Raw genomic sequence first — 24575 nt, 5'->3', positions numbered from 1 at the left:
TATGCTTTATGTGTGCATGTCATTCCTAAAAATTAAATGTTATTTATGGCTACAAATCAATTCAGGAAGTTGTATCCTGCATTATGGTTATTTCAGGCAAATTGTTGTGTACTTTGATCATGATAGGCCAATACACTTCGGTAATCCTGCCTGGTTCGTATGCATAATGCTCATCATGAAGGAATCATGCATGGAGGAGATTAAGTGAAGAAGTTTGTCACAAGAGCGCAAGAATGTAATGGCAGTTATCAAGATCAAAGTGCTTCGAATGGGCAACATATATATCATGGCAATTGCCTCAACAAGGGGATTGTGTTCTCACAAGAGCAAGAGCAGAAGCACTCGTGCAAATGATTTCACGTCACTGGTCCATTCTTCACAGAGAACCAAATCAAATTAGGCGACATGTTCGTTGCCCATGATACACCCCATACAGCAGCCATTTATTTGTACACCTTTCTTGTTTTAACCCTTATTAGTTATATTCAGCTTTTACTTAAATAGAACCATATTTTCACCAAACAAGAAAAACTCTTGTAATACTGAAGAACTATAGTAGAACATGCACTACTCATGGTTTTCTTGAATAAAGTAGGAACTTCCTCCATCAGAAACCCACTAACCACTAAGTTTTGCCCATCTGTTTGACCAACTATTCATTTATGCCTTGTTTGAGCAATAACATTGAGTTTGTTACGCCAAGATGGGGATTCAACTCTCTACCATGGGGAAATATAGTTTTCACCTGCAAGCAACCACTTGTTCTAGCAGTAGAAACTCCTCATTCAGCCAAAGCTATAAAGCCCTAACCACTTGTTCTGACAGTAGCAAACTCGTGATTGAGCTAAGCTTTACAATTTTAGCCAATGTACCTTGCCCTGTATCTTCAACTGGCCCATAGAAATTTGGCTTCACAACAATTCCCCTCAGGACCTCAATGGTACTGATTTATACTATAGCCCCTGGACAATTTGGCATTGTTCCACAAATGTCCACACAATGCTAAAGCAAAAAAAGACATTGGCAAACCTTGGCTGGACTTGTCACTATGGAGGGTGGCAAGTACCAAGTACAAAAGTAAAGAAGGGGGTACAAAGAATTATCCTCAACAAGCCTGCCAAATCGCACAACCATGCTGTGTAAAGCAAGAGGGCTCCATCTAGGCCAAAAAACATCATGGTGTTCCATCGTACATGCAACATGACACCTCAAAATGAGCAATTAGCTGCATGGAGCTGGAGCTAACTGGGTTACCGAAGAGTCTACGCTCAGTGAATGCATTGTGCAGCTGCTGGGTGATTTTCCATCCAGAAGGGTCAGAATCTCTTCTGAACTGTGCAGCCTAAGTTTTTTGAGCTGACACAGGACTAAACTGAGTGCTGATCAAAGAGAGAACCCTGTTTGCAAGTGTCTCATCCTCTGAAGTCCAACTACAGATTAAGAGCACATCCGGATTATCTTTGATTTCAACCTCACAATTCTCTAAATCTTTGCCACAGATACGAAGACAAAGGGAGCGCCCAATAATGCAATCATCATGCTCTTCTAGAATGCCAGTTCCAAGCCATTGCACCAAAAACATGTAGACAGCATGCAGAATGTGTGATGCTGAGGAGCCTGATGGCAATTTTTTTTGAGATTCTGTGTCACCATATACAAGATCTGGGTCTGGATATATGGCCATAGCAGGTGCACCTTGGGATTCCTTGGTCTCTGTTCTGACGTCTGAACAACTTTTGGTCTCTGTTATGGCATCTGAACACCTTTCGGTATGATCTTTCTGTGATACACCATTGTTTTTCTGAGCTCCTTCGGACTGTGTGTTCTTTTTTTTATCTGTTGATGCACAGGAGGTACAACTACCATCAGCTGGACAAGAACTTTCAAGCTGCATATCCCTCCCACCATCCTCAACTAAAGAGTTACGCTCTACATGATCAAGAATGGGTGTTTCGTGCAGGTCTTTTCTGTGTTTCTTCAATGAGGGCTCATCACTGGCTTGTATATTCTTCTTCTCACTGAAGGCAGACATTTGCATCTCAGGGAATGCTGCATCCTCATGTGGCATCATATAGATGGGGCAATAGCATTTGAATACTAATCTATGCTCTGGGATCTTTAGAACAGAAAATGCTTCAGCTGGATCAACCACCTGAATGGTTCCTTGTTTATTCATTGAAACAATCCCTGAGCGGACATAGTCCCAAACAGATGGCACATGCTCCAAACTAGTAGCTTTGTTTTCTGTGTCAGATTTTGTACACACAGTTCTTACATCTTCCAAAACTCGGCTCCCTGTCAAAAAGTGTTCTGTGGCCAGAACTTTTACATTCAAGTGTGAAGGAACCTCAATAACTTCACCGTTTGCAGGATCATAACAAAGAAGTTGGAGCTCAGCTGTTATTTTAGATTTCAGCAGAGCCATTTTTGGCTTTTCACCATGAACAAGAATAACATGTCGTGGCTTAACATGTCTGATTAAATCCATAATGCCCTTTGCATCCGTGTGTGCACTAGATGTCAGATGATGCACCTGGGACAAAAAGTTCTCAAAGAAAACCGGTTGAGTATTTTATTTCATAGAAGTGTGCATTTCTAGAACTTGTTGCCAACTTGCCATCCCTCATGCAGACAAAACAAATAAGCAGTAATAAGCACCTGGCATAGTACATCCAGCTGGGTCCGCCTGTCTATTTTTACTCTCTTACCAGGCTGCAATTTATATCCAACAGTTCCAGGGATGCAGTACCTGTACATCAAATCATCAAGTCATGCTTTTCAAAACTGACACCACAAAATTGAGAGAGTGCATGTTTCCTTGTCTTAAGTTCAGAACATGTGCTAAGAACATTACCCTGGCAAAACTACCATATTTTGTTCAAAAGGTGCCCATCGTCTGAATACCTCCAAAGACAGCCCTCCAGTTATCATCCCAGGTGTAGCAAAAAGAACACAAGGTCCTGGAGCATCTATTTTTGAGCGATCTAAAGCGGACACTGGAACCAGAAATAGTGGATCAATAGTGTCATGTCAGGCTGGACTAAAGACCGTGACCATGCTTGACTTTCAGATATCAAGTACTGATAAACATGTACACTCTTATGTAATGAAAAAGACTCGTTATCCTTTACAATTTCAATATCATGTATACCATGCTTAAAGTCAAAAGTGTTCCTTGTTGCGCAAGTATCTTTAACTTTCTGGTTGGTCCAGCTTATTAGAAGCTTATAATAAACATTTGCTTGCAATGTCAGACCTGCATGCAATTGCATATATAAACAAATTAGTCAATGAATATGCTAAGCAAGAACTTGTGCCACCCGCCCCCCCAACAAAAGAAGAAGGGGGGAAAAGAAGCAAAACCTTCAAAGGACACAACATCAGCTAAATAAACTTGTCCTGCATAAAGGCCTGTTTGAGGTGCTGGGAAAGAGTAAAATATTACCTAATGTCATAAAAAGTTATTTTTTACAGAACATGCAGCAGGACAGACCAGTTCCATATGGAAAAGTTTGCAGGATTCAAAGGCATAATTCCGATCAAGCCTCCTACGTCCTTAAAGGCTTTGTTTCTGTAAATTTATGATTGTCTGTGTAAGTCATAGTATATACAACTTATTTGGTTTTTCTATGTTAAACCTTTACACAAGACAATCCATAACTAATTATTTGTAGATTTCAACCAGACCATACATCTTGGGTGACTACTTAGGTACAATCCGTCCTATCTGTCCAGTCCGTGGACTTAGTATGGTACTGAACGTACACAAAAAAATGTCGGATAAAATCCGGTGTTTTGTACAGTCATTTAAAAATACATAGAAAATTAAGGGATAGTGCAGTAAATATTACTTGTTTTAACATGAGAGTCATAGTTTTAACCTTTAAAAATCACAAATACACATGAGAGTCAAGTTTCAAGTTTCAACAACACTTCATGAACATAACAAGTGGTTAAGACAATTTATATTCCAATTTCATTGATAAGTCTGAAGACATGTACAATAGGTTTTAAAAAGAGTCTTGGGTAAGTCACAAGTGACAAGTAATATATATAAAACTCATGTACAAAAAAGCAGGATATACAAATGTCTAGGCTGAAAAAGTATCTAAATAGTAGAGACTATCAGGGGTACTACTGAGATGAATCCTCAGTCCCGTCACTCAAATGAACATGACAAGTAATTAAGACAAAATGTATACTCCAATTTCATTGATAAGTCTGAAGACATGTACAATAGGTTTTAAAAAGAGTCTTGGGCAAGCCACAAGTGACAAGTATTATATATAAAACTCGTGTACAAAAAAGCAGGAGATACAAATGTCTAGGCTGAAAAAGTATCTAGATAGTAGAGACTATCAGGGGTACTACTTAGATGAATCCTTAGTCCCGTCACTCAAATGAGACTCATGGTCATCACTAGATGAGTCTAACGTGCGTGGAACAAAATCCCCATCACTAAGGAGATTACCATGCTCATCATACTCGAACTCTCGAACAGGAGCAACCTTTGAAACATGAGCAATTGGAGCAAAAGAACTTCTAGAACCACGCCTTATATAGATTCTCACTGCTACCTGTGTGCTACTACTAGATGTAATGCCTCGAGTGACCCACCTTCCAATACGAGTGGGTGACACTTGACGGTCAATCTCTTTCAGCTCCATGTAGAGCTCTCCGAAGATGGCGTCCTACTCTCTCTCTCTCTCTCTCTCTCTCTCTCTCTCTCTCTCTCTCTCCACACTTTTAAGTGTGACCCTTGTTAGCTTGAACTCATCTACATTTACTTGAAAAATTGAAGTTGAGATATATAAATAATAAGATAACTTAAGAATTTAAATTTCAAAATAAGTATGAACTCAAGTTCAAAATTATTTGCCATGCCATCGGCATCTCATATATGTCCCTAAGCATACGCAAGTTAAAATGACAATAGATCAGTCGTTCTAACTGCCTGATGCTAAATTTATTTCGGATCTTGGTGTGTATAAGAAAATAGGCTAACCGATTTCTCTCACACCCACTAAATAAACAATCCTATTCAAGTTAATAAAATGACTTTAACTCATTAAAATTGAAAATTTGTAAAAAAGTAGAATCTTTATTAGAAACAAAATGATAAGATTTAAATTTTAATTATATGAGCCAACACTTTTAAAGCCACCTTCTGTACATTTGGTAGCTAATACCCAAATGACTCTCCCCAAAATAATGGCTTAACCAAATAGGTCCTTTTCCAACACATGGTGCTAGCAAAGGCCATTCTCCTTGGTCTCCAAAGTTGATTAGCTTCATGCACATCCTCATGCAAAGCCTTTAGGAGATAAGCATCCCTATCCGAGACTAGCTCCTCGTCCATGAAGAGAGAGGGGCTCTTGTAAGCTAGATGCAAGCGAGTTGCTAGGTCGTGGATAGGCCTCATCATCCATTTCCACCTCTTTTTAACAAGGTAGAGGATGTCATCCCTTCGCGGAGTATCATCCAAAATATCAATTGTGCCACTATTTATGAAACAAACCAATAGATACTAAAATTAGTGAAATTCATTTCGCATTTAAAAAGGATTGAATGTGCTTTTTAAAAATAGATCTAATTTAAAATTATTATCGTGGAGTCCTAGCATCAAGAACGACGGAAGTTCTAATCTCCTCCATGGCCTCTCTCATGAAATGAGTAAGGAGGTCTAGTGGCGCTCTCCATATTCATCATGTGAAGAACCTTATATACGAGTGTGATCACAATGACCATGGCTCGCACCTCAGCTCAAAATGATTCTTTTAGGCAAAGCCATTGAATGGCTTTGCCCTACTCCATGCTTGTTTCAGGCTCCTCGTCCATCCATGCTTTAAATTCCTCGGAGACCATACACTTTTACAACTTACTTTGCACTTCATAGAGTCGCTCAAGGAGCAACCATGTGACAACAAAGCGAGTTTTTGATAGATTTTTTAATTCCACATCACTATATATATGAGAAATAGCAAGCACTTTCACATTTTTTGTGATAAAATTGACGATTACATTTACATCCATCACGATTTTTTTCACCTGCTTCAAATTGTCTAAGTCCTCCATGAGGAGGACATAGTCAATTTGTGATCAAATTGACGATTGCATTTATATCCATCACAATTTTTTTCACCTACTCCAAATTGCCTATGTCCTCCATGAGAAGATTAAAGCAATATGTGGCACAAGGTGTCCACACTATATAGGGAAATTCCTCCTCAAGCAATCATCCTATCCTTTGATAATTTGAAGCATTGTTGGTGACTTGGACAACATTGCTTGGTCCCACCTACATACACATAGAAATTTAGAATATAGTATGGCTTAGAGGTAGGTAATCAGGTATGGAGGTGAATATAGATATAGAGAGAGAGAGGTGGAGATATTCAAGAATCAAGATTCAAGAAGCATAAAAGTTTCAAGTTTAAAACATAAATGATAAAACATAAAGCATAAAAAATAATATTCAAGAAGCATAAAACATGAAAGTCAATTTATAAAACATAGAATATTCAAGAATATAGACTCGTCTCTATAATGGCTTGTTGGATGTGCTTATAGATGAATAGGCCTGTTGTTCTACTTCTCTTCATGCCCCCTTCCACGGCACACAAGAAGTAGGTGCCAAGAGGGCAAGAGACAAGTATATTAATAATGCCTCTCTCTTTCGCTCACTCCATCCATTGGAGAAAATGGAGCACCCATACTTCACCCAACTGACCCGAGCAAGCTCAAGGGACTTGTTGATCCTCTCTCTTCTCATCTAGCTTCTTTGGACACATGTCATTGTAGATAACTCCATGCTACCTCTCACATGGACCCACGACGGCAATAGCCTTTACCATTCTTCTCCACCTATCCACTCGTAGAATGCAGAAAGGTAGATTGCACTCGATAATGGTTTGTGCAATCTTGATTTCTGCAGTCATTTGTCACTCTCCAAGAAATGAGAGTGGACCCAAAACACATCCCATTGACTCAACAACTGTGGCTCGGCAAAGGCGACTGAAGCAGAAGGGGAATTCGAGGGATATATGAATCCCTCCATGGTAGCCATACATATAGCCGCAAGGGTGACTATGAGTGTGCATATGTTAGGGAAGACTATCTCCTCTTGAGCGCACCATACTAGAGGATTGAAATGGGAAAATATTTACTGATGATCTCATCGGCCATCACTTGAGGGACTTTCCGAGGGATATATGAATCCCTCCATGGTAGCCATACATATAGCGAAAGGGGCCGTGGGTGTGCATATGTCGAGGGAGACTATCTCCTCTTGAGCTTGCACCAAACTAGAGGATACCTTGTCCGATGCCTTTGAAATGGGGAAATATTTCTTAATGATCTCATCGGCCATTGCTTGAGGAATCTTCAGGCATGGACCACATTCTCCACCTATCTTGGACAAGTGGATAAGAAGCCATGTCATACTACTCATTTGGACATTGCCACAATACTTGCAAGTCCAAGGATAGGCATTTGTGCGATTCGTGGCTTTCTCAAGCTATGAGGTGTGAAGAAAAAATGCTTCATGAAGGACTTTAGGCATGGTGAAGACATTGAGGAGGTGGAAGAGGATGCAGTAAGAGAAGGTGGTATGGAGTAACTTGGAAGTGGTAATGGAGAAAGAGGAGGAAGAGGCAGATGGAACTTGGAAGTTGGAAGGAAGAGGAAGAGATGGGAAGATACTAGATAGAAAGAGGAAGAGAAGGTGGGAAGAGAAGGAAGAGGAAGAGAGGGAGATGACTCGTGAGCTTGAGGAAGAGGCTTGAGCAATGAGGCTTGCATGGAGAGGGCAGCAGGCTTGAAAGTTGAGGGTGAAGATTGAAGTGGAAGGGGGCTGTTTATAAAGGCCCAAAACAATTTGAAAAGGGGAAATTTTTTAAAAGAAATGGGCAGAAAAAACGGACAGAAAAAAGGGTAAAAAACAGGCAGAAACAGTCAGATTTGACCCTGGGCAACAGTCACCTGCACAGGTACAATCCAGACCAGACGGATCTTACATGGATCAGACAGATCCGACCAGACTGGACAGATCCGACAGGATGGCTCCATCCATGGACAGAATGCAACTATGGGGGTGTGTTGTTAAAAGATGAGGAAAACTGATGAAGATCTCTTTCTCTTTTAACAATTCAAATGGTCAATTCTAAAGAGTTGCACAGACTAATGCTTGTGAAGAGGTGCTCCTAGTAACAGCCATTTTCACAGTAGAATGGACGAATGCTTGGTAAGAACCGCTACTAGCAATAATCCATGGTTGCATATGTCACTAAGATTGCTAGCAGAATGAGTCCAGGATTAAACTGGTGTCAGACATGAAGCTATTGAAGATGGTGGGAAAGCAGAATATAACAGCAATTATAAAGCAGACAAAGCCAATCCATGTCTAGTGGCCATACCCCATCACGAATATACAACATACATGCACATGGTCTATTAATAACTCAATCCTATTTGCATAAAATTACTTCAAGATTGACCAAGAAACTTTCTAAAGTAACTTCATTGCCAATTTCTCGAGACCGAGCAGCAATTAAGAAGTGCACATTCAACTTTCAAGACAATACAAGGTAACATTTAGAAAAAAAATATTCATAGATTATAGTCACAATGACTAATACTTTACAGAAACAAGCAACATATTTGAATGTAATCAAGCTCATAAGCATAATCTTCAGACTTAAGGCTCTTTTGTAACTTTGAGAGGCATAAAAGTATGCAGTATACCAGCACCCATGTAAATAGGGACCTCAAGATTCATCCGTTCCCAGTAATCATCCAGAAGTATACAGAGTTCCTGAAACTCGCAAAATCAAGCCACACTCTACTAATGAGCTTCTTCAAATCCAAATATTAGTAGTCCAAACAAAAGTGCAGTAGATAATAAGTTCTTTGCAAAGAAAGAATTCATTTGATTGCATTAATTGATATTAGCACTGAAGAGCAAACTTCACTTACTCAGTACACTGGGATCATTTCAAGGGAACAAATCCAGACAGCCTACAAACATGCTGCATGACTTCCATTCACCTCTACAAACTACGAGCAGATGCAAGGGTGGTCACAGAACCCTGCTCCATCCTAGATTTTTCCAGCACAAGCCAGACCAATCTTCAGCAGACTGGGACTATTTCAAGAGAACAAATTCAATCAGCCTACAAACATGCCGCATGCACTTCAATCACCTGTTCAGATCACAAGTAAATGCAAGGGTGGTTGCAGAAACCTGGTCCATCCTCTTTCCAGCACACAGCCCACCAAATCTGTCAAATGATTGTCTAGACCAACCATGGAGACTAACCAGCATTTTTTGTGGATCTTCCACTCAACCTACTGTGATATTGTTCTTCTCACTATCTGCATATTCACTGCGCCCACCAGGGCTAGTAAAGTAGTGGGGGATTTTGCTTTGTGCTCAATTACAACTCCAAAATCATGTCAATTTTTGAAAGGGTTATGCACCCAAAGGGGAACACCCCAATTAGCCGAAACATCAAGTAAGAATGCTTTTGGGTCAATTTTCAACAACTGCAAGTCCCAGGACACAGTCTGCAAACTGAAATGCTTTCTAACACCAAATCTCCCACAAACCATCCTTTGGCCCTACCACCCACCAATCAATGCCCTCTATCTGAGTGAACTAGCCCATTCAATTAGGGGCTTCCAACCTCTAACCCATCCACAAGTTTTTCCCTCTTAGTATCTGCTCTCCCGGTCAGCATGCCTCTAGGGTCTCCTATTGTACTGTTCATGGGTCATTCCCGTAATGGCTAGATTGGGTTCCAACCATGTAAATATTGTCCAGCTCATCACACCTAGACCAGATGACAAGTTCTCCAAGCCAAGTGTATGCCGTGGCTAAGCATTTGGTCCTCTTCGCCTCTAACTATACAGCATTGCAGCATCCTAAATTTATGGTGCATTTATTTGATAATAATTTGTGTTTGTCTATGCTTTAACATTAACTGTGAATGGACTAGGGTTTGCTGATCATCTGCATTAACTAGAAGCCTTAACTTAACTTGAATTACAAACCCTGCTGAGCCTTAACTTAACTTGAATTACAAACCCTGCTGCAAGATCGCCCCTCGCCCTGATACTGTTCCATTGGGGACAAGGGAGTTTTAAAAATATTAAGCTCACAAAACTTACTTGGTAGACTTATAGACAAATAAGGCCACTTCATTATACATTATATTTTCTGCCAAGTAAATAGGCATGAACAAGTTGTGTCACCAACAGTTGAGTATATCATGTATGCAATGGGAAAGTTGCATGAATTCATTGTACAACAGTTACTTTCACAGCAGTTTGCTCACTAATTTTGTTCTCTAAACAAAATACCCAGTTGCCACAACAGCTCTGCCAATAGAGAAAAAGGTCCAGCAGGATGACTGTTTAGATGACCAAATCTCCTAACATTTCCATCATGCATTGAAGAGATGCAAGATTGCCTGGTACTGTTCCATTGGGGACAAGGGAGTTAAAAAAAATATTAAGCCCATTAAACTTTCTTCATAGGCTTAACTGAATAGGCAAGTAGGGCCACTTCATTATACATTATATTTTCTGCCAAGTAAATAGGCATGAACAAGTTGTGTCACCAACAGTTGAGTATTCTCAATAATTTTGTTCTCTAAATGAAATACCTGGTGGCCACAACAGCTCTGCCAATAGAGACTATGTCATCATTCACTCCATGCAAAGCCACCAAACAAGCACCAGGAAATCCCAATAGATGTGAAAGTTATAGAGTGGCCTTCCTTGGCACTCTGAATCCATGATTCTTCAATCTCCGAAGAGGAAAAGCACCATGCCTTTAAAGATCATTATTGACTCCTCCCTATTCTGTGGCACATGCCCATCAGTGCAGCCAGTCTAGATGCATGTGTTGAGCAACCAAAATTAAAGAAAGCATTAACACAAAATTATCATTCATTAATTCCAGATTTAGCTTCAGAAAAACAGAAGGTGAAGATAAAAAACACAGCAGGTAGAAGACCCCTAGGAGCAAGGTGGCAGTGAGGTCACCAGTAGGCTGCCGGCATCCAGTTAGCATGGGCATCAGGTTGGCAGCAAGGCCTGGATGTTAGGCATTTGCAGCAAAGAGCAGGGTGGCAGCCTACAGTAGGTGGACAATCAGCTGGAGGTTGATGATGAAGGTAATGATGGTGGCAAGGCACTGAATGAAACGGGATGAGGATGGATGCTCATAGTGTGTCCTTATGTAAGGGATTTTGGGCATTTGTCGGATTCCCAAATTAATGGAATAATTATTTTGGGCTGTCAACTGCTCCAGCCTGCCACTTGCACTCAACCTGCAGCATTTTCACCAACTGGTGCTGTTTTGACTGCTGGACATCCTTTGGACAGCTGTGGTTTCAGGCCACTGTCCCCCCTCACATAGAGACTCACCATGAGGCACACTGCTGTGTTTGCAAATCCAGCCTGCTGCCCTGCTTTCTTCAACCCTCTGCATCAGTCATCTGCTCCACAGCATCATCTGCTGCATTCACTAGTCATTGGTTGCTGCATTTTCATCACCTCAGCTCCAGTCTACTGTATTGACACCATCATTGGTGGTTTTTCTGCAACCAGAATCCATTCTCGGATGATGACTCTCTCTCTCTCAATCTGCTCCCATGATAGACAGTGTCTATAGGGGATAGTCCCCACTTGCTCCTTGAGCTTCTTACATCGGTATCACATTTCTCCCTTCATTTCTACATTCATGCGTTACTTTCTTGTTCTTTCCATTTGTGTTCTTGTCTAAGTTGATTGTGATTTAGTCGTGACTGTACAATCTATTTAATCTATGAAAACGCTAGCATAACTCCACATGCTATCAGAGCCAATGCTCCTCTAGCAGTATCTTGCAGCTACCATGATTGGTTTGCATGAGCTACATTTAGAATGGCCAAGATTCCATCCTGGATCATATGGTATTTTTTCACACCAGGGCCTCATCAGGCATTATCTAGGGACCATTCACCAAAGTACTCTTCTTCTATTCATATTCCTTCTTTACAAGGTACTTCTCAGTTGGGACACACAGCTAATGAGACTAATCACCTCAGTTGAGAGAGCAAAATCCACACATGGTACAACTAGAAGTCCAAAAGCTTCATCTTACTTAGGCCCAATAGCATGTTCATACAATCCTTTTCTATGTGATCCTGATTTTTTCAATGCCAAGGTCACCACAAAATATTTCACCCCTGAAACATTTCACTCTCAAAATGCTGCGCTTCAGCTCAAGACCTTTCATACAAGTGAAGTGAAACGCCAGATGAAATAGGAAAATAACACAATCAAAATACATATGTTTAGTAAATTTTATAGAAATGGAGGGTTTTTCTTAGAGTCAAATGGATAAGCGAAAAGCTGCATAATGAAACATTTGAGTAGTGAAACATGGCTCGCATTTCAACCCTGGTGAAATGTGTTTCACAGTTACCATGGTCGATGTTGCTTCCTATCTTTACACAAGAACTTGTTGTTAGTCACTGTAGAGACCTAGATCAATACCAACATGGAAATGGAGAAAAGTTGAGTGCTCCATAAGGTACATACATGCCTTCTCTTTCATTTGAGTCCGAATTTGATGCCCAACTTTCCCTCCCAATTCATTCACATTTAACATATTTAGGTTCTTCTCCACTATATTTAGAGCCTTCTTTTAGACCCACCATCAGGGTATCCTATTTTATCTCTATGTTGTTTATGATTTACACATAGGCTTTAGGGCATCTTTAGCTTTCCACAAGTGTACCACTTCACACGCTGGTGCTTTGTTACTAGTAGTACCACTTGCAAACTATGAAGCTCCCACATGCTTGTAAGTGACACATTGTCCTCTGATCTGGTTGTGTTCAGCATCCCCCTCTAGCACATTGTACCACTGTCAATTTTTCAAAAGCAAAGGCCCCTTTCGTGTGCTGATAAAATGCCTACCTCATTACAAGGAATAGGGAGTGGAAAGGAATCACACAGATGCTACTTACACAATGTCCCATCCCCCCAGTTGATCCTAAACACGGACCATACTCTTGTGCCAATGATTCACCTTCAATCGAAGAAAAAAGGGAGCAGTGACGACCTATCTAAACAAATACCTCTCTAGTATTACTTGCCTAAAAGGAATAGATATTGCACATTTTGCCAAATATCCAGCCATGTAGATGATAATTGCTCCTCAAAAGCGAAGGGACTTACACCCACACCTAAAATCAGACATTTAACGGCTATGGGTATTTTACCCACACCAAAACTGAAACCATCATCTAAACTAGCCTCAGCTTCACTCTATGGTGATAGTGCCACTCCATGCTGGTTGAGAAGGGGTCTTTCTCACAATGGCAGGCAATTTCTCCACCCCTTGGTATTCAACTTCATCAATGGCTAGCCATTGATGCAATGGATTTCAGATCTCCCCTGAGTTTGTGCCTTATGGCTTATTTGATTGGCTTGGCCATCATCCATCACTAGGCTACATTCCAAGGATCCCTAGGTCACCCTAACAATACTTATGCTAGTCAAACTACAATCCTATAGTTTGTGTTAGGCTCGTCTCTTTAGGCCAGTATAGCTAGATCTTCAACTACATCAGCTACATGAGCTACAAAGGCTACCAAAGCCCCTCTAGGCTACCAGGCTAAGCCTTACTTCCGCTCTTTTCTTTGTTTTTTGTTGCCTAGTACACTTTTATTTTATTTCCACTACATAAATACACTCAAATACATTCTTTGAGCTTTAGCTAAGTACCAAAAAAGCATCTCAACATGAAACAATAGTATGCAAGTTCCTGATTTTCTCTTTTGTTACTTATATGCCAGGTTTGACTTTGAGTTATTTAGCTCCCAAACATAGCCCCCAAAATATATTTTTTGATTAAAAAGGCGATTTGGCAGTAGAAAACATGCCAAAAAGGTCCCTTACATAAGGAAATATTGTGGGCATCCATCCTCATCCTAGTTCATTAATGTATTGCCAACTCCATTAACTTCATCATCATCCTCTCCAACTGGCTGTCCATCTACTGCAAGCTGCTGCTGTGCTCCTTGCTGCCAACCAAATCCATGAGGTTCTACCTTTACTGCCAGCCTGGTGCCACTGCTGCCTGGCAACCACCAGCTTTCCTGCTACCCCCTGCTCCTGGATGTCTTTTAACTGCTGCTTTTGTTAATCTCCTCCTGCTGTTAACTGATCCAACCTGCCACATTGCACTCAGCCGTCTAAATTTTCATCAGCTCATGCTGTTTTGATGGCTGGACATCCTCTCAGCAGCTGCATTTTCAGGCTGCAGTGCTCCCTCACACAAAGGCAATCACCAAGTGGTATATTGCTGCATTCGATCATTCTAGCATCTCCTGCATCAACTAGCCATCAGCTGCTGTATTTTCATCACCCTCGGCTCTACCCTATTGCATTGACATCATTCGTGGTTTTGCTACACTTGTATTCCATTCGCAGAAAACGAGACTCTCCCTCAGTTTGTTGCCATGATTAGACTATGACAATTAGACAATCTCCGCTCCTTGAGCTTCCTACATCTGTATCATGTTCCTTCTCTCATTCTCATTTTAGTATTCATTCATTCGTTACTATCTTGTTCTTTTCTTTTGCATTCTTGGCTAAGTTCACTGTGCTTTCATCTTACTTTTCTCTGTGCAAACCCTAGTATATCTCCACAGCATGGACTACTTATCAAAGTTTTTTCTCTATGCAAACCCTAGAAGCATCTCCACAGCACGGACCATGATAAGTAATATAATAAAATGTATTCAACATGGAACATTAAGAAATTCATCACCTTTTTTTAAAGAAAAGAAAATTGTATTAATAACACCTTGGCAAAAAACCTGAGGTAAAATACAAAGTACAAGGAACTCTGTAAAGAGTAACTAAGTACATCGCAAATATAAAGGTTGTGTGAACAACCAATCCGGTGGGCTTCACAAGTGTTGGCATTCTCAATGTTATTTAGGCATAAGTTTAAAGTAAATGTAAAAACTTCTCAACTTTTCGCCCTCATAATCCCAGCTCATACAATATGGCAAGATATTGGGCTTGAGCTATGCTACCATGGTCTACTATCTATGTAGCCTGTACAAGTGCATTGGATGGACTGGCAAAAGCATTCAAACAAAATAGAAAACTATTGGCAATACCTGTGCACGACCTAGAGCAAAAACTGGAATCAACACCTTGCCGCCAGCTGCAACACAAGCGTGTACCTGTTAGGCAACCAACAGCATATCATTTCACTTCAAAGAAGAACATAATATGTAACCATTATTGATCATCTTAAAACGTTAGTGCCATGGCATAAGCTTAAAGTGGCTTTGTGAGAGGCACTAATACAATTTAATACAACATATAGCATTCTCATTATAATTAGCTTAGCATCACAAACGGAAAATAGTGCACATTGTAATTAAAAGCTTGCAAAAATAAGTAACACAATTTTGAAGGCAATAGGAGCCGTTCATTTTTAGTAAGTGTGCTGTTAAGACAGCCCCTTGCTTTTAGCAATTGAGTCCGAGACTATAAATTATAATGGACACATTCTAGAGCACAGACCTTATCTAGCTTGGGGTAGATTTTTGTTCAAAGATACCAGACATTATAGGGGAGAGGCCACAGCCTTCACCCTATATATTCGAAGATAAAGACTTAAGAGCCTTTAGAGGGGGCCACACTATGACGCAATCCATTATGGAGGCCATCTCTCCCAATGGTTTACTCAAAATCATATAGGCAGATAATGATGTGCAAATGAATGGAAGCTTGAAAAGTACAAAGGATAAACATTGATACAAAAAGATGAACACAAGAACTTGGGATGAATGGGCAATGAAATCTATAACGTGGAGCACAAGATGTACCATACAATACCACAAGGCTACCATCATAGTGATGAACAGCCATACCAATGTCCTTGCCCCCAAGGATGCATGATTTCACCATTAAAAATACTAGGAACGTGCGCTAAAACCATGATATGTACAAAACTAACACCCTCTCTCACATCATGGGTGATGAGTGCAACAAAATATAAGATGATAGATATAAAAGCCCCTAGGAGCCCCTACCATGTCCATATCACAGCAGCAAGTCTGTCTGAAACTTATCACATCATAACACATACAACAATAACAATCAGATCATGGTTATCCAAGCCATGGATGATCAACCCACTACTAAGGTGCCTTGAAAAGACATCGATCTCAATGTCAATTGTATTCCAACCCCGACCATAGAAAGTGAAAGTACCTAAATCTTGTTGCCTTCCATGAAAAGCTTTGTAGAAAGCACATTGTGACCATGGATCTCCCACCTTCAAGCATCTCGCAGAAGGGGTTTCCCACGCCGAAACAAACTAGGAGTAATCACCAACTTGGAATCAAACCATCCTAGCATGGACCTGAAGGGACACCAGCTTCAATATTTACACCACTAAGCTCATCAATGCAAGTAGAAAGCTACGCTCAGAGTTCATCACACCCATGTAAGGATGAGACTTTCAAGGCCCACCACCACCACCCTCTTAGTCCCTCTTTGGTCTGCGAAATCATGAGGGATGACAGCATTACTAGGACTAAAAGAGAGATTCCTAGGTCACCATGGCCTTAGCTATGTAGTCTGAATCAAACTCTAAGTCTGAGGATGATAAAGAGTCAAAATTATCCTTGCCCTTCTTCTTTGACAAGGCAACTACCTTCTTGCAATCTTTCTAGTGATGACCCTTCTTGCTGCAAAAGTAGCACTCCCCTTCTTGCAATCTTTCTAGAGATGGCCCTTCTTGCAATCTTTCTAGACACGGCCCTTCTTGCTGCAAAAGTAGCACTTCCCTTTCTTCATATCAACCCTCTCAACAATTGCAAAAGCTCGAACATGTAGGTTGCTAACTTGAGACAGCAATCTCTCCTGCAACTTGAGTGTGAACTTATTGCAACAAGAATGTGAGTACTAAGTGTAGGACAAGATGGAGCCATGGAGTACACTTGGGGATGTTGCAACTAGGGTTGCAAAAATGCATGCATGCATCCCGGAGAAGAAGCAGCTTGAGAGCACAAGACACATAGTGTATAGAAGCTGCCTAACTATCTAAGTCTACTTGTTCCATGGGATCTAGACAGTGTTGCTTAGGATAGGTATCAAGTGACTACCAAACGTTACCTCTCTAGCCTCGCTAGGGCAAGTATGTCTCACATGGTATCAAAGCAAAAAAAGGCATCACAAACTAGGCAAAGAACACAAGATCAGTCCCATCATCATCATCTTGAATAAGCCCTATGAGGCTCAATTAGAGTCCACACGAATGGAAGATCTCACCACCTGGATTGGACTACATGTGCATTCACAAATCATGCCGTCATGATTGGGGGATTAAGATGAGAAGAGGATTGTGCAACGACTACAAGTGAGCCACCATGTTGTACAAAGGGGCTATGCTGCTAGAGTACAAACATCTCTAGCGTTGTCATATCAATAGAATGAAAAGTAAGTCCTAATCTCTCGGAACTATTTTATAGAAAATGTGGTGCAGACTATAGGCTATAGCTTATCTCAAGATCTGCACATGATGCCAACTATGATGCAATCCCTAACAACTCGACTGATATGCCTAGCGGCAAGTCTCCGATGTCTCGTGATGATGGCTCTGATCAAGCCATGGTGCAGCCTCCTTGGACATGGTCCTAGTAGACAAGATTGTCATGCGACAAAGTGAAATGACTCTATCCAATGTGACTCCCATGACATAGAGTGGAAGGTGCTTAACAAGGTGGCTCTATCTCTGCTAGGCTAGTAGTGTCAGTAGGATCTAATCAACAAAGTGGAAGGTGCCTAACAGGGTGGCTCTATCTCTGCTAGGCTAGTAGTGTCAGTAGGATCTAATCTATGAAAGAAGTTTGTCACTACTCTCTATGAGGGTCCCACGGTGAGCTAGCCTCTTACCTTGCACTAGTGCTATGTGGCACCTTTGAAACTCCACAAGGAAGAGACCTAGGAATCTCTAGTCCTCATACTCTATAGCACGGTCCAAAACCATCACAAAAGAGGCAATGGTACCACCCTCGTATGTCATAGTATATTGTACATCTACATATGTAGTGCTCCTCTATCTCACACTCTTGATCACAAAGCTTCTGGCAAGTCCTATCCCCCGTTGGAGTATCTATCCATTGTGAAGAAATACGCTAACGCAAGGACACAAATGAAAGCATCTGACAAAGCATAAACTCAAAAGAACAGAAGTAGGGTTAGGGTAACTCAAAGATAATGAGCACAGTGAAATCTGAATGAATGACTGAATACTCAATATACAATGCTCATGCAGCAAACAAACCATGCAAGAATGAATGACTGAATACTCAATATACAATGCTCATGCAACAAGAAAACCATGCAAGAATGAAAACTATATCCTGAACTCTCATGTCTTGAGGACCGTGGACGAGGTGCTAAGGGGGAGAGTGTGTCATACTCCTGATGTCATACGCCTAATGGACCCCAAGACATAGCAAGGCAGCCTCCAAAGATGTCTGGCAGCAGCAAATGCAACAGTAGATGCCAAATCTATGGCAAATGGACCAGTGAAACGTAGCAGTAAAATGCCACAATAAAACACAGCAATAAAACACTACAACTAAACGCAATAAGTGGCATTCATTGCAAGGTAGGGGCTAGAAATAGGTGTCGGATGGGTAAAGAAAGCTTGGGGCAACTTCTGCTGAGATGCCCTCTACGAACGGGGTGTGGACAATGAAATTCTAGCACTTGAAACCTGCAAAACCGAGATTAAGGCTAAATGGAGAACAATCTACCTATTTATAGAAAGTTTTGGGACCTCATATTGTGCACCACTTTAAAACTATCTTGGACCACACATCAATTTAGGGATTTGATTAATTAAGCATTTTTGGGGCTATTTAAGTGGCTAATGCAGCATGTAATGCTTATCCTAGCTCAACACCCCCTCTCAGGCCCAAAAACTGAGCTAGAAAGGAAGCCCAATTCAAAGTTTTAAGCGTTTTTGGTTTTTATAAGTTTTTACCCCAAGGTTTCCCACCCCAAAGCAGCCAAGACATCCAACAAAGGATACACGGTGGTTGCCCAATAGCCTATCAAGACTACAAAGGCAATGGTTATCTTACCAAGGGAGTCCAAGGTGTCACCCCAAAGAGACAAGGGTATTGGACAAAGGGTGCATGTCGGCTGCTATAACCAGCCTTCCTTCCGTGGATGGGTGGTAAATCCTTGATTACAACTTAATTACAACAGCAAACAATGAATGCAAATTTGAAAATACAAATTTACCTACTGATCTTGGACAATGCACACCCGATTGGCCCCAAAATCAGCACCCCTTTCGATATTTCTTTAGCTTTATTGAAAAAAAAGTTGATTTACAATGGGATTCTCCCACTCCCCTTTGCAATCCAAACTCCCCTTGCTGTCAAAAGTGACCAACAAGTCTTCAATCTGATTTGCCCCTTGATTCGGGTACTTAATTGGCCTTCACCTACTTCAAGGATTATGTAAATGCCCCAAATTCAATGGCTGGCTAGTCCTCCACCTGAATCTAGCTGAAATTCACCTTCAGCCCTGTAAAATCCAAGTCTTGGAGCTTCCAATTTCTAGCACGCTTCTTGAGGCTGCTTCTAAACCCTAATTTTTGCTGTAAATTAGGGATTGCATTAGAGAAAATTGCAATTTCTCAACCTCCAAGGGTCCAAATGCTGAGATCTTCAGAGCAAGGCTGTGAAATGACTGGGAGATGAGAGAGAAAGCTGTAGAGAGAGAAAATTCAGAGTTTTGCCGTGAAGAATGACTGAAAATCAGTCAAATGCAGCTGCTGCCCTGCCACAACAGCTTGTAGATACAAAGAACTGAAGAAAATCAGTCATTTACTTTTGTTACCCCATCTCAACAACTTGTAGATGCTATCACCTGTTGTTGATTGGTCTTCTCTTGCTCTTGGTTGCCTCGGAAGGTCCTCCAATGGCTGCAAATCAGACTAGCAGCCTCTCCTCCCTCTCTCTTGCAGGCTGAATTTATAAAAATGCATCTCTCTAACCTCTAAAGACATTTTTCAGTCTTACATGGGCATTTTTAACAAGTGGCAACCTTCCCAAATGGTTTTTCCAACATTTTTCATAATTAAATATTAATTTTCAGTCTTTAAATACTGAAAATTAATTTAATAATTATTTTAGTGCCCTAAAAAATAATTTGACTAGCCAATAATTAAATTGGCTAGGCAACTTCCATTCCCGAGTGTCTCTGCGTCATCTTTGACCATTAGATACCATTAAACGCCACTTCTCTAATGTCACCAACTGACACCTATGGCCAAATGGATGACCTAGACCAACAATTGGCACTAGATACCACAAAGTACCTGTGTGGCATAACTTATAGCAACTTTTGCCTTTGACATCCCGTAATTTTCTCAAGTCCCGAGCATGTAAATTTACTCTAACCCCAGTTACACCTCGCGTATGCAATGTTTACTTAACCATGTGATTAAAAATTAATCCACATGTTAAGTGAGGTTTCAAAAATACATGTCCTCATGATAGCCCTCCCCCTTGAAATCCTTGCAATCGTCCTTGATTGCACTGCCAAATGCATCAAAAGCAAAGTACTACACCAGAATTTTCCATAGGGCATCATAGTCAACACAACATTGCGCACTGTTGTTCAACCATTCCATATACCCAACATATGCTGAAAATTACCAGCCAACATAGGATAACATAAGACTCACAAAGAATCTCAAAAACATTGCCAGATTATCATGTGACATGTTCATTTCTCATGAGCTCGACTCATCTGGCAAAAGCAAACCATAGCATAGTATAACCAAGCATAAACCATGGCTAAAACATCAATGGCATCATAACATATGTTGTTGTCCATGGAACTAGATCTAAACCATTGAAAATGAAGCATAATCTGATCACAAACTCATCACTTGCTGATCTGAGAACTGATCACAAACTGCTGCAAATGTGACCCCAAACTAATCACAAACTCATTGCAATAATTGACCAACAATCAATGCAAATGCAAAACTGATCCAAAAAGTGGCCATAAACGGTTCTCAACTGAGCTGAATATCACTGAATATTAATGATTATACGCTGAAAACCAGCATTCGATAATCAGCCCCTGATGATCATTAATTGATGCTACACCAAGCATAACCAATGCCATACCATGCATGACTGATTACACACCGAGCATAGCAAATGCAAATGTATAGTTTCAGAGCTGCAGTGAAAACCACACCGATTTGCATACCAAACATAGTGACTAGTACACTAAATAGTGATCTCCTGGCAAACATACTATTCAGCTACAGTACCCTAAATGTATGCTGAATACATCCGAGATCCACTACATATGAGTTGTCCATAACTGGAGGAGTGGAAGTGCTACCTCCCCCTTGAGCATCAGGCAATACTCTGGACCCTTGCTCTGCTGAACCTGATGGAGCCCGAACTAAAGTCAGCTCTAACTAAAAGGCATCTAGGTAAAGCTGCAACAACGATGGTTTGCCAAGTCATCCTCTTCCATCCATTTGGCATCCATTGGTGAATAATTCTGAAATTTCACAGAGTATCTCCTGGAAATTTTACCTTTGACCTTTCTTTCTTTGTGCCAAAATTTGCTCAGGTACCAAAATGTCATCTAGCTCCTCAACCTCAGGTTGAATTTCAGCAAACATATCCTCTGGCACATCACACCACTGATCTTCTCCAACACCTAGAAGTGCCCATAGTATCTCAAACTTAACTTTGGATACAATCTTTATCTTCCTTTCATCTTTTTCAGCCTTGCCTTTTCAAAACGCAACAATACATAATCACCCTCTACAAACTACAAAGCACGTCTATGGCAATCACCTGCCCTCTTTTGCTTTTCTTGCGATCTCTGAAGTGCATATTTTATCTTTGAATAGGCTACATCCAAGCTTTCTACATAGCGATCAAACTCAAAGATCTTATCTTTTGTGTGCAAAATAGGGGGTACTTTCTTACCACCCTAAATGGAGCTTTGCCCATAGAACTATGCACTGTGTTGTTGTAAGCAAACTCAACCAAGGGCAAATACTGCTCCCACTGTGTCTTGTGGTCTGAAACATAGCACTCAAAAGATCTAACACTGTGGAATTTGCTTCCTCAAACTGACCATCTGTCTGCGGATGGAAGGATGATGAGAATTTCAGCATGGTACCCATATTCTCAAACAATCCCTTCCAAAATAAACTAGTCATCTAGGGGTCTCGATCACTAATGATGGACTCTGGCATACCACGATACTTAAAGATGTGCTGCAAAAACAATCGTGCCATATGATCAGCCTTTATTTTCTTCCTCACCAGAATGAAATGTACTTGTTTGCTAAACCTGCAAATGATAGTCCATATCCCATCATTCCCTATAGGTGTCTTGTGAAGCTCAAAAATAAAGTCCATTGCAATGCTCTGCCAAGGCCTATCTGGAATAGGCAAGGGCTGCAACAAACCCGGCATCTTTTTCCTATCATGCTTTACCTTCTGGCATACGATGCTTGTCTTACAAACTGTTCTACATCATGCCTCAAAGCTGGCCAATAAAAGAATTTTGCTCCACTGCCTTGACCGTGGCATTAATACCTCTGTGTCTTGCATATGAAGGAACATGACTTTCAGTAATAACTCTAGGCCTTAACTGCTTTGTGACACATAGTCATCCATGCATCATCAGAAATCCCTCTCTTAGCACAATGTGTTCATGCCTTTGGCCATTGCAAAGCTGATCATAAGCGTTAGCAAAGTTCGAATCAGCAACATATTGCTCTTTCATGGTATCCAACTCAATGTGATAAACCATATTGATAGTCGACAAATGAGGTTTACGTGGCAATGCATCACTTTTCCCACTCTTTCTCTGCAATCTGTTCCTCTTTCCAGCCCTATTTTTCAAATCTGCCCAGATTTTCAGCTTTATTTTCAGATTTACTCTTTTTCTCAGCCTTTGCCTCTTTGACATGTGACTTGGCATCATCATCGTGGAATCCTGCATCCTTCCACACAGCAATGTGTCGGCTATAGTACTAGTTTCTTTAAGTTGAGACATGCTAGAAACAATGGACTTAATGCAAAAAATCCTGAATACCCTTTGGCAAACCACAAATATACTTCTCCACTTGCTCATGGAGGGATATTGTGCAATAAGAAGCAACTAGCAACAATGCATCCAAAAACTTCTTATTGTAGTGATCCAAGTTCTTGCAATCTTTGGAATTCAACTAATTCCAAGCTGTCATAATGTCTACTTCAAATGTACTTTTCAACCAATTTGAAGCAAATATTTGCTTGAACTAGATCCAAGTGGCGGGTGACTTTCCTTGAATAAGAAGTGTACACCACCACTGCAATGCATTTCTCGTCAAAAATGTGGTTGCCTTGCGTATCTCAGATGCCTCTGTGAAGTTGCCTCCAGAATAGGCTGCATCAAACTGTTGAATAAAAACAAGTGCTTTCAGCCTATCTTGTGCACCACTAAAAGGCTCAAACTTCACACTTTTGCCACCTTCATCATAGTCCTTCGACGGACCTATGGGAGTCAAGTTATCATAAATGGGCCGCTGCAAAAAGGGTGCATTGGCTGTATTTGCATGAAAACCGGCACTATCTGAAGCACCTACATGACTAGCACCAAATCCTTGTGCTCCAACAGTCCCTGGGGGTGCCAATACATATCCATATGGCCCGCTTTGTGCCCCAAGCATCATACTTATGTTGCCATACATGGGATTAGGCATTCCACTTGCATTACCCGAATACATTGAGTGTTATGAGCCATGCATTGGCTACTGTATACCATAGGGATTTGTGCCATACATTCCCGTATGCGGTGCGTATCCAACCATAGCATGAAAAATGGTACCACCACCAAAGTATCCTTGCTGTCCCATGCTTGCATGATATTCGTCAGCTCGCCCTGCCGCCATCGAACCGCCATTTGCCGCCGTTCTGGAAGTACACCAGCTGCCACCATACTCCTTCCTCCACGAGGGGCTTCCACGATTTCGAGAAGCTTTAGAAGCTTCTTAGGAAGCTTCTAAAGCCTCCTTGGAAGCTCCCCTTCTTGTGGGCTTCCTCATAACCCATTTTCATGTGGGTTTAATAAACCCCCCCCCCCCCCCCCCCCCCGCATCTTTACTCAAATGTTCATTTTAAACCTCAGGGTACCTTAGAACCCCCTTTCTATTGGCCTTCACAAGACACCCTCTTTCCCCCTTTTCCATTTCACCCAAGGGCCTTTAAAAGCTCATTTAACCCGGGAGTTAAGGCCTTCTTCCCCCCTTTGGATTCCCCACAAGGTTCCACTAGTCTGAGTTTAAGGAAGAAACCTATAAAGCCTTCTAAAGCCGGTTCCAAAAGACGGAGAAATTAATCAAGGAGGCCGAATCACAAAGGAAGTTTCGAGTGCGAAAGAGACGGCCAAGATCATAAATCTGCATCCAAGACGAAAAGGCCACATTCCTGATGGCTCCTAAGA

General features: G+C 41.0%; 1 protein-coding gene across 1 annotated transcript in view; it reads right to left on the bottom strand.

Annotated features, from left to right (window-relative positions):
• Positions 1 to 239: 239 nt before the first annotated feature.
• Positions 240 to 24575, bottom strand: part of CPSF73-II (cleavage and polyadenylation specificity factor 73 kDa subunit-II) — a 129317-nt gene continuing 104981 nt past the window's right edge. Inside the window, exons 8-13 of the mRNA XM_087687599.1 lie at positions 15186 to 15251; positions 8743 to 8812; positions 3152 to 3256; positions 2855 to 2996; positions 2659 to 2749; positions 240 to 2533 (exon numbers count right to left, since the gene is read on the bottom strand). Of these exons, the coding sequence (XP_087543725.1) occupies positions 1343 to 2533; positions 2659 to 2749; positions 2855 to 2996; positions 3152 to 3256; positions 8743 to 8812; positions 15186 to 15251 (1665 nt within the window). The 3' untranslated portion in view covers positions 240 to 1342. The remainder of the gene's footprint in view (positions 2534 to 2658; positions 2750 to 2854; positions 2997 to 3151; positions 3257 to 8742; positions 8813 to 15185; positions 15252 to 24575) is intronic.

The sequence above is a fragment of the Lygodium microphyllum genome, chromosome 11 (assembly GCF_053477565.2).
Source record: "Lygodium microphyllum isolate KBCC chromosome 11, Lygodium_microphyllum_v1.1.10, whole genome shotgun sequence".
NCBI lineage: Eukaryota > Viridiplantae > Streptophyta > Polypodiopsida > Schizaeales > Lygodiaceae > Lygodium > Lygodium microphyllum.
The sequence above is the reverse complement of the archived record's forward strand: the minus strand, read 5'-3'. Positions and strand labels throughout refer to the sequence as shown.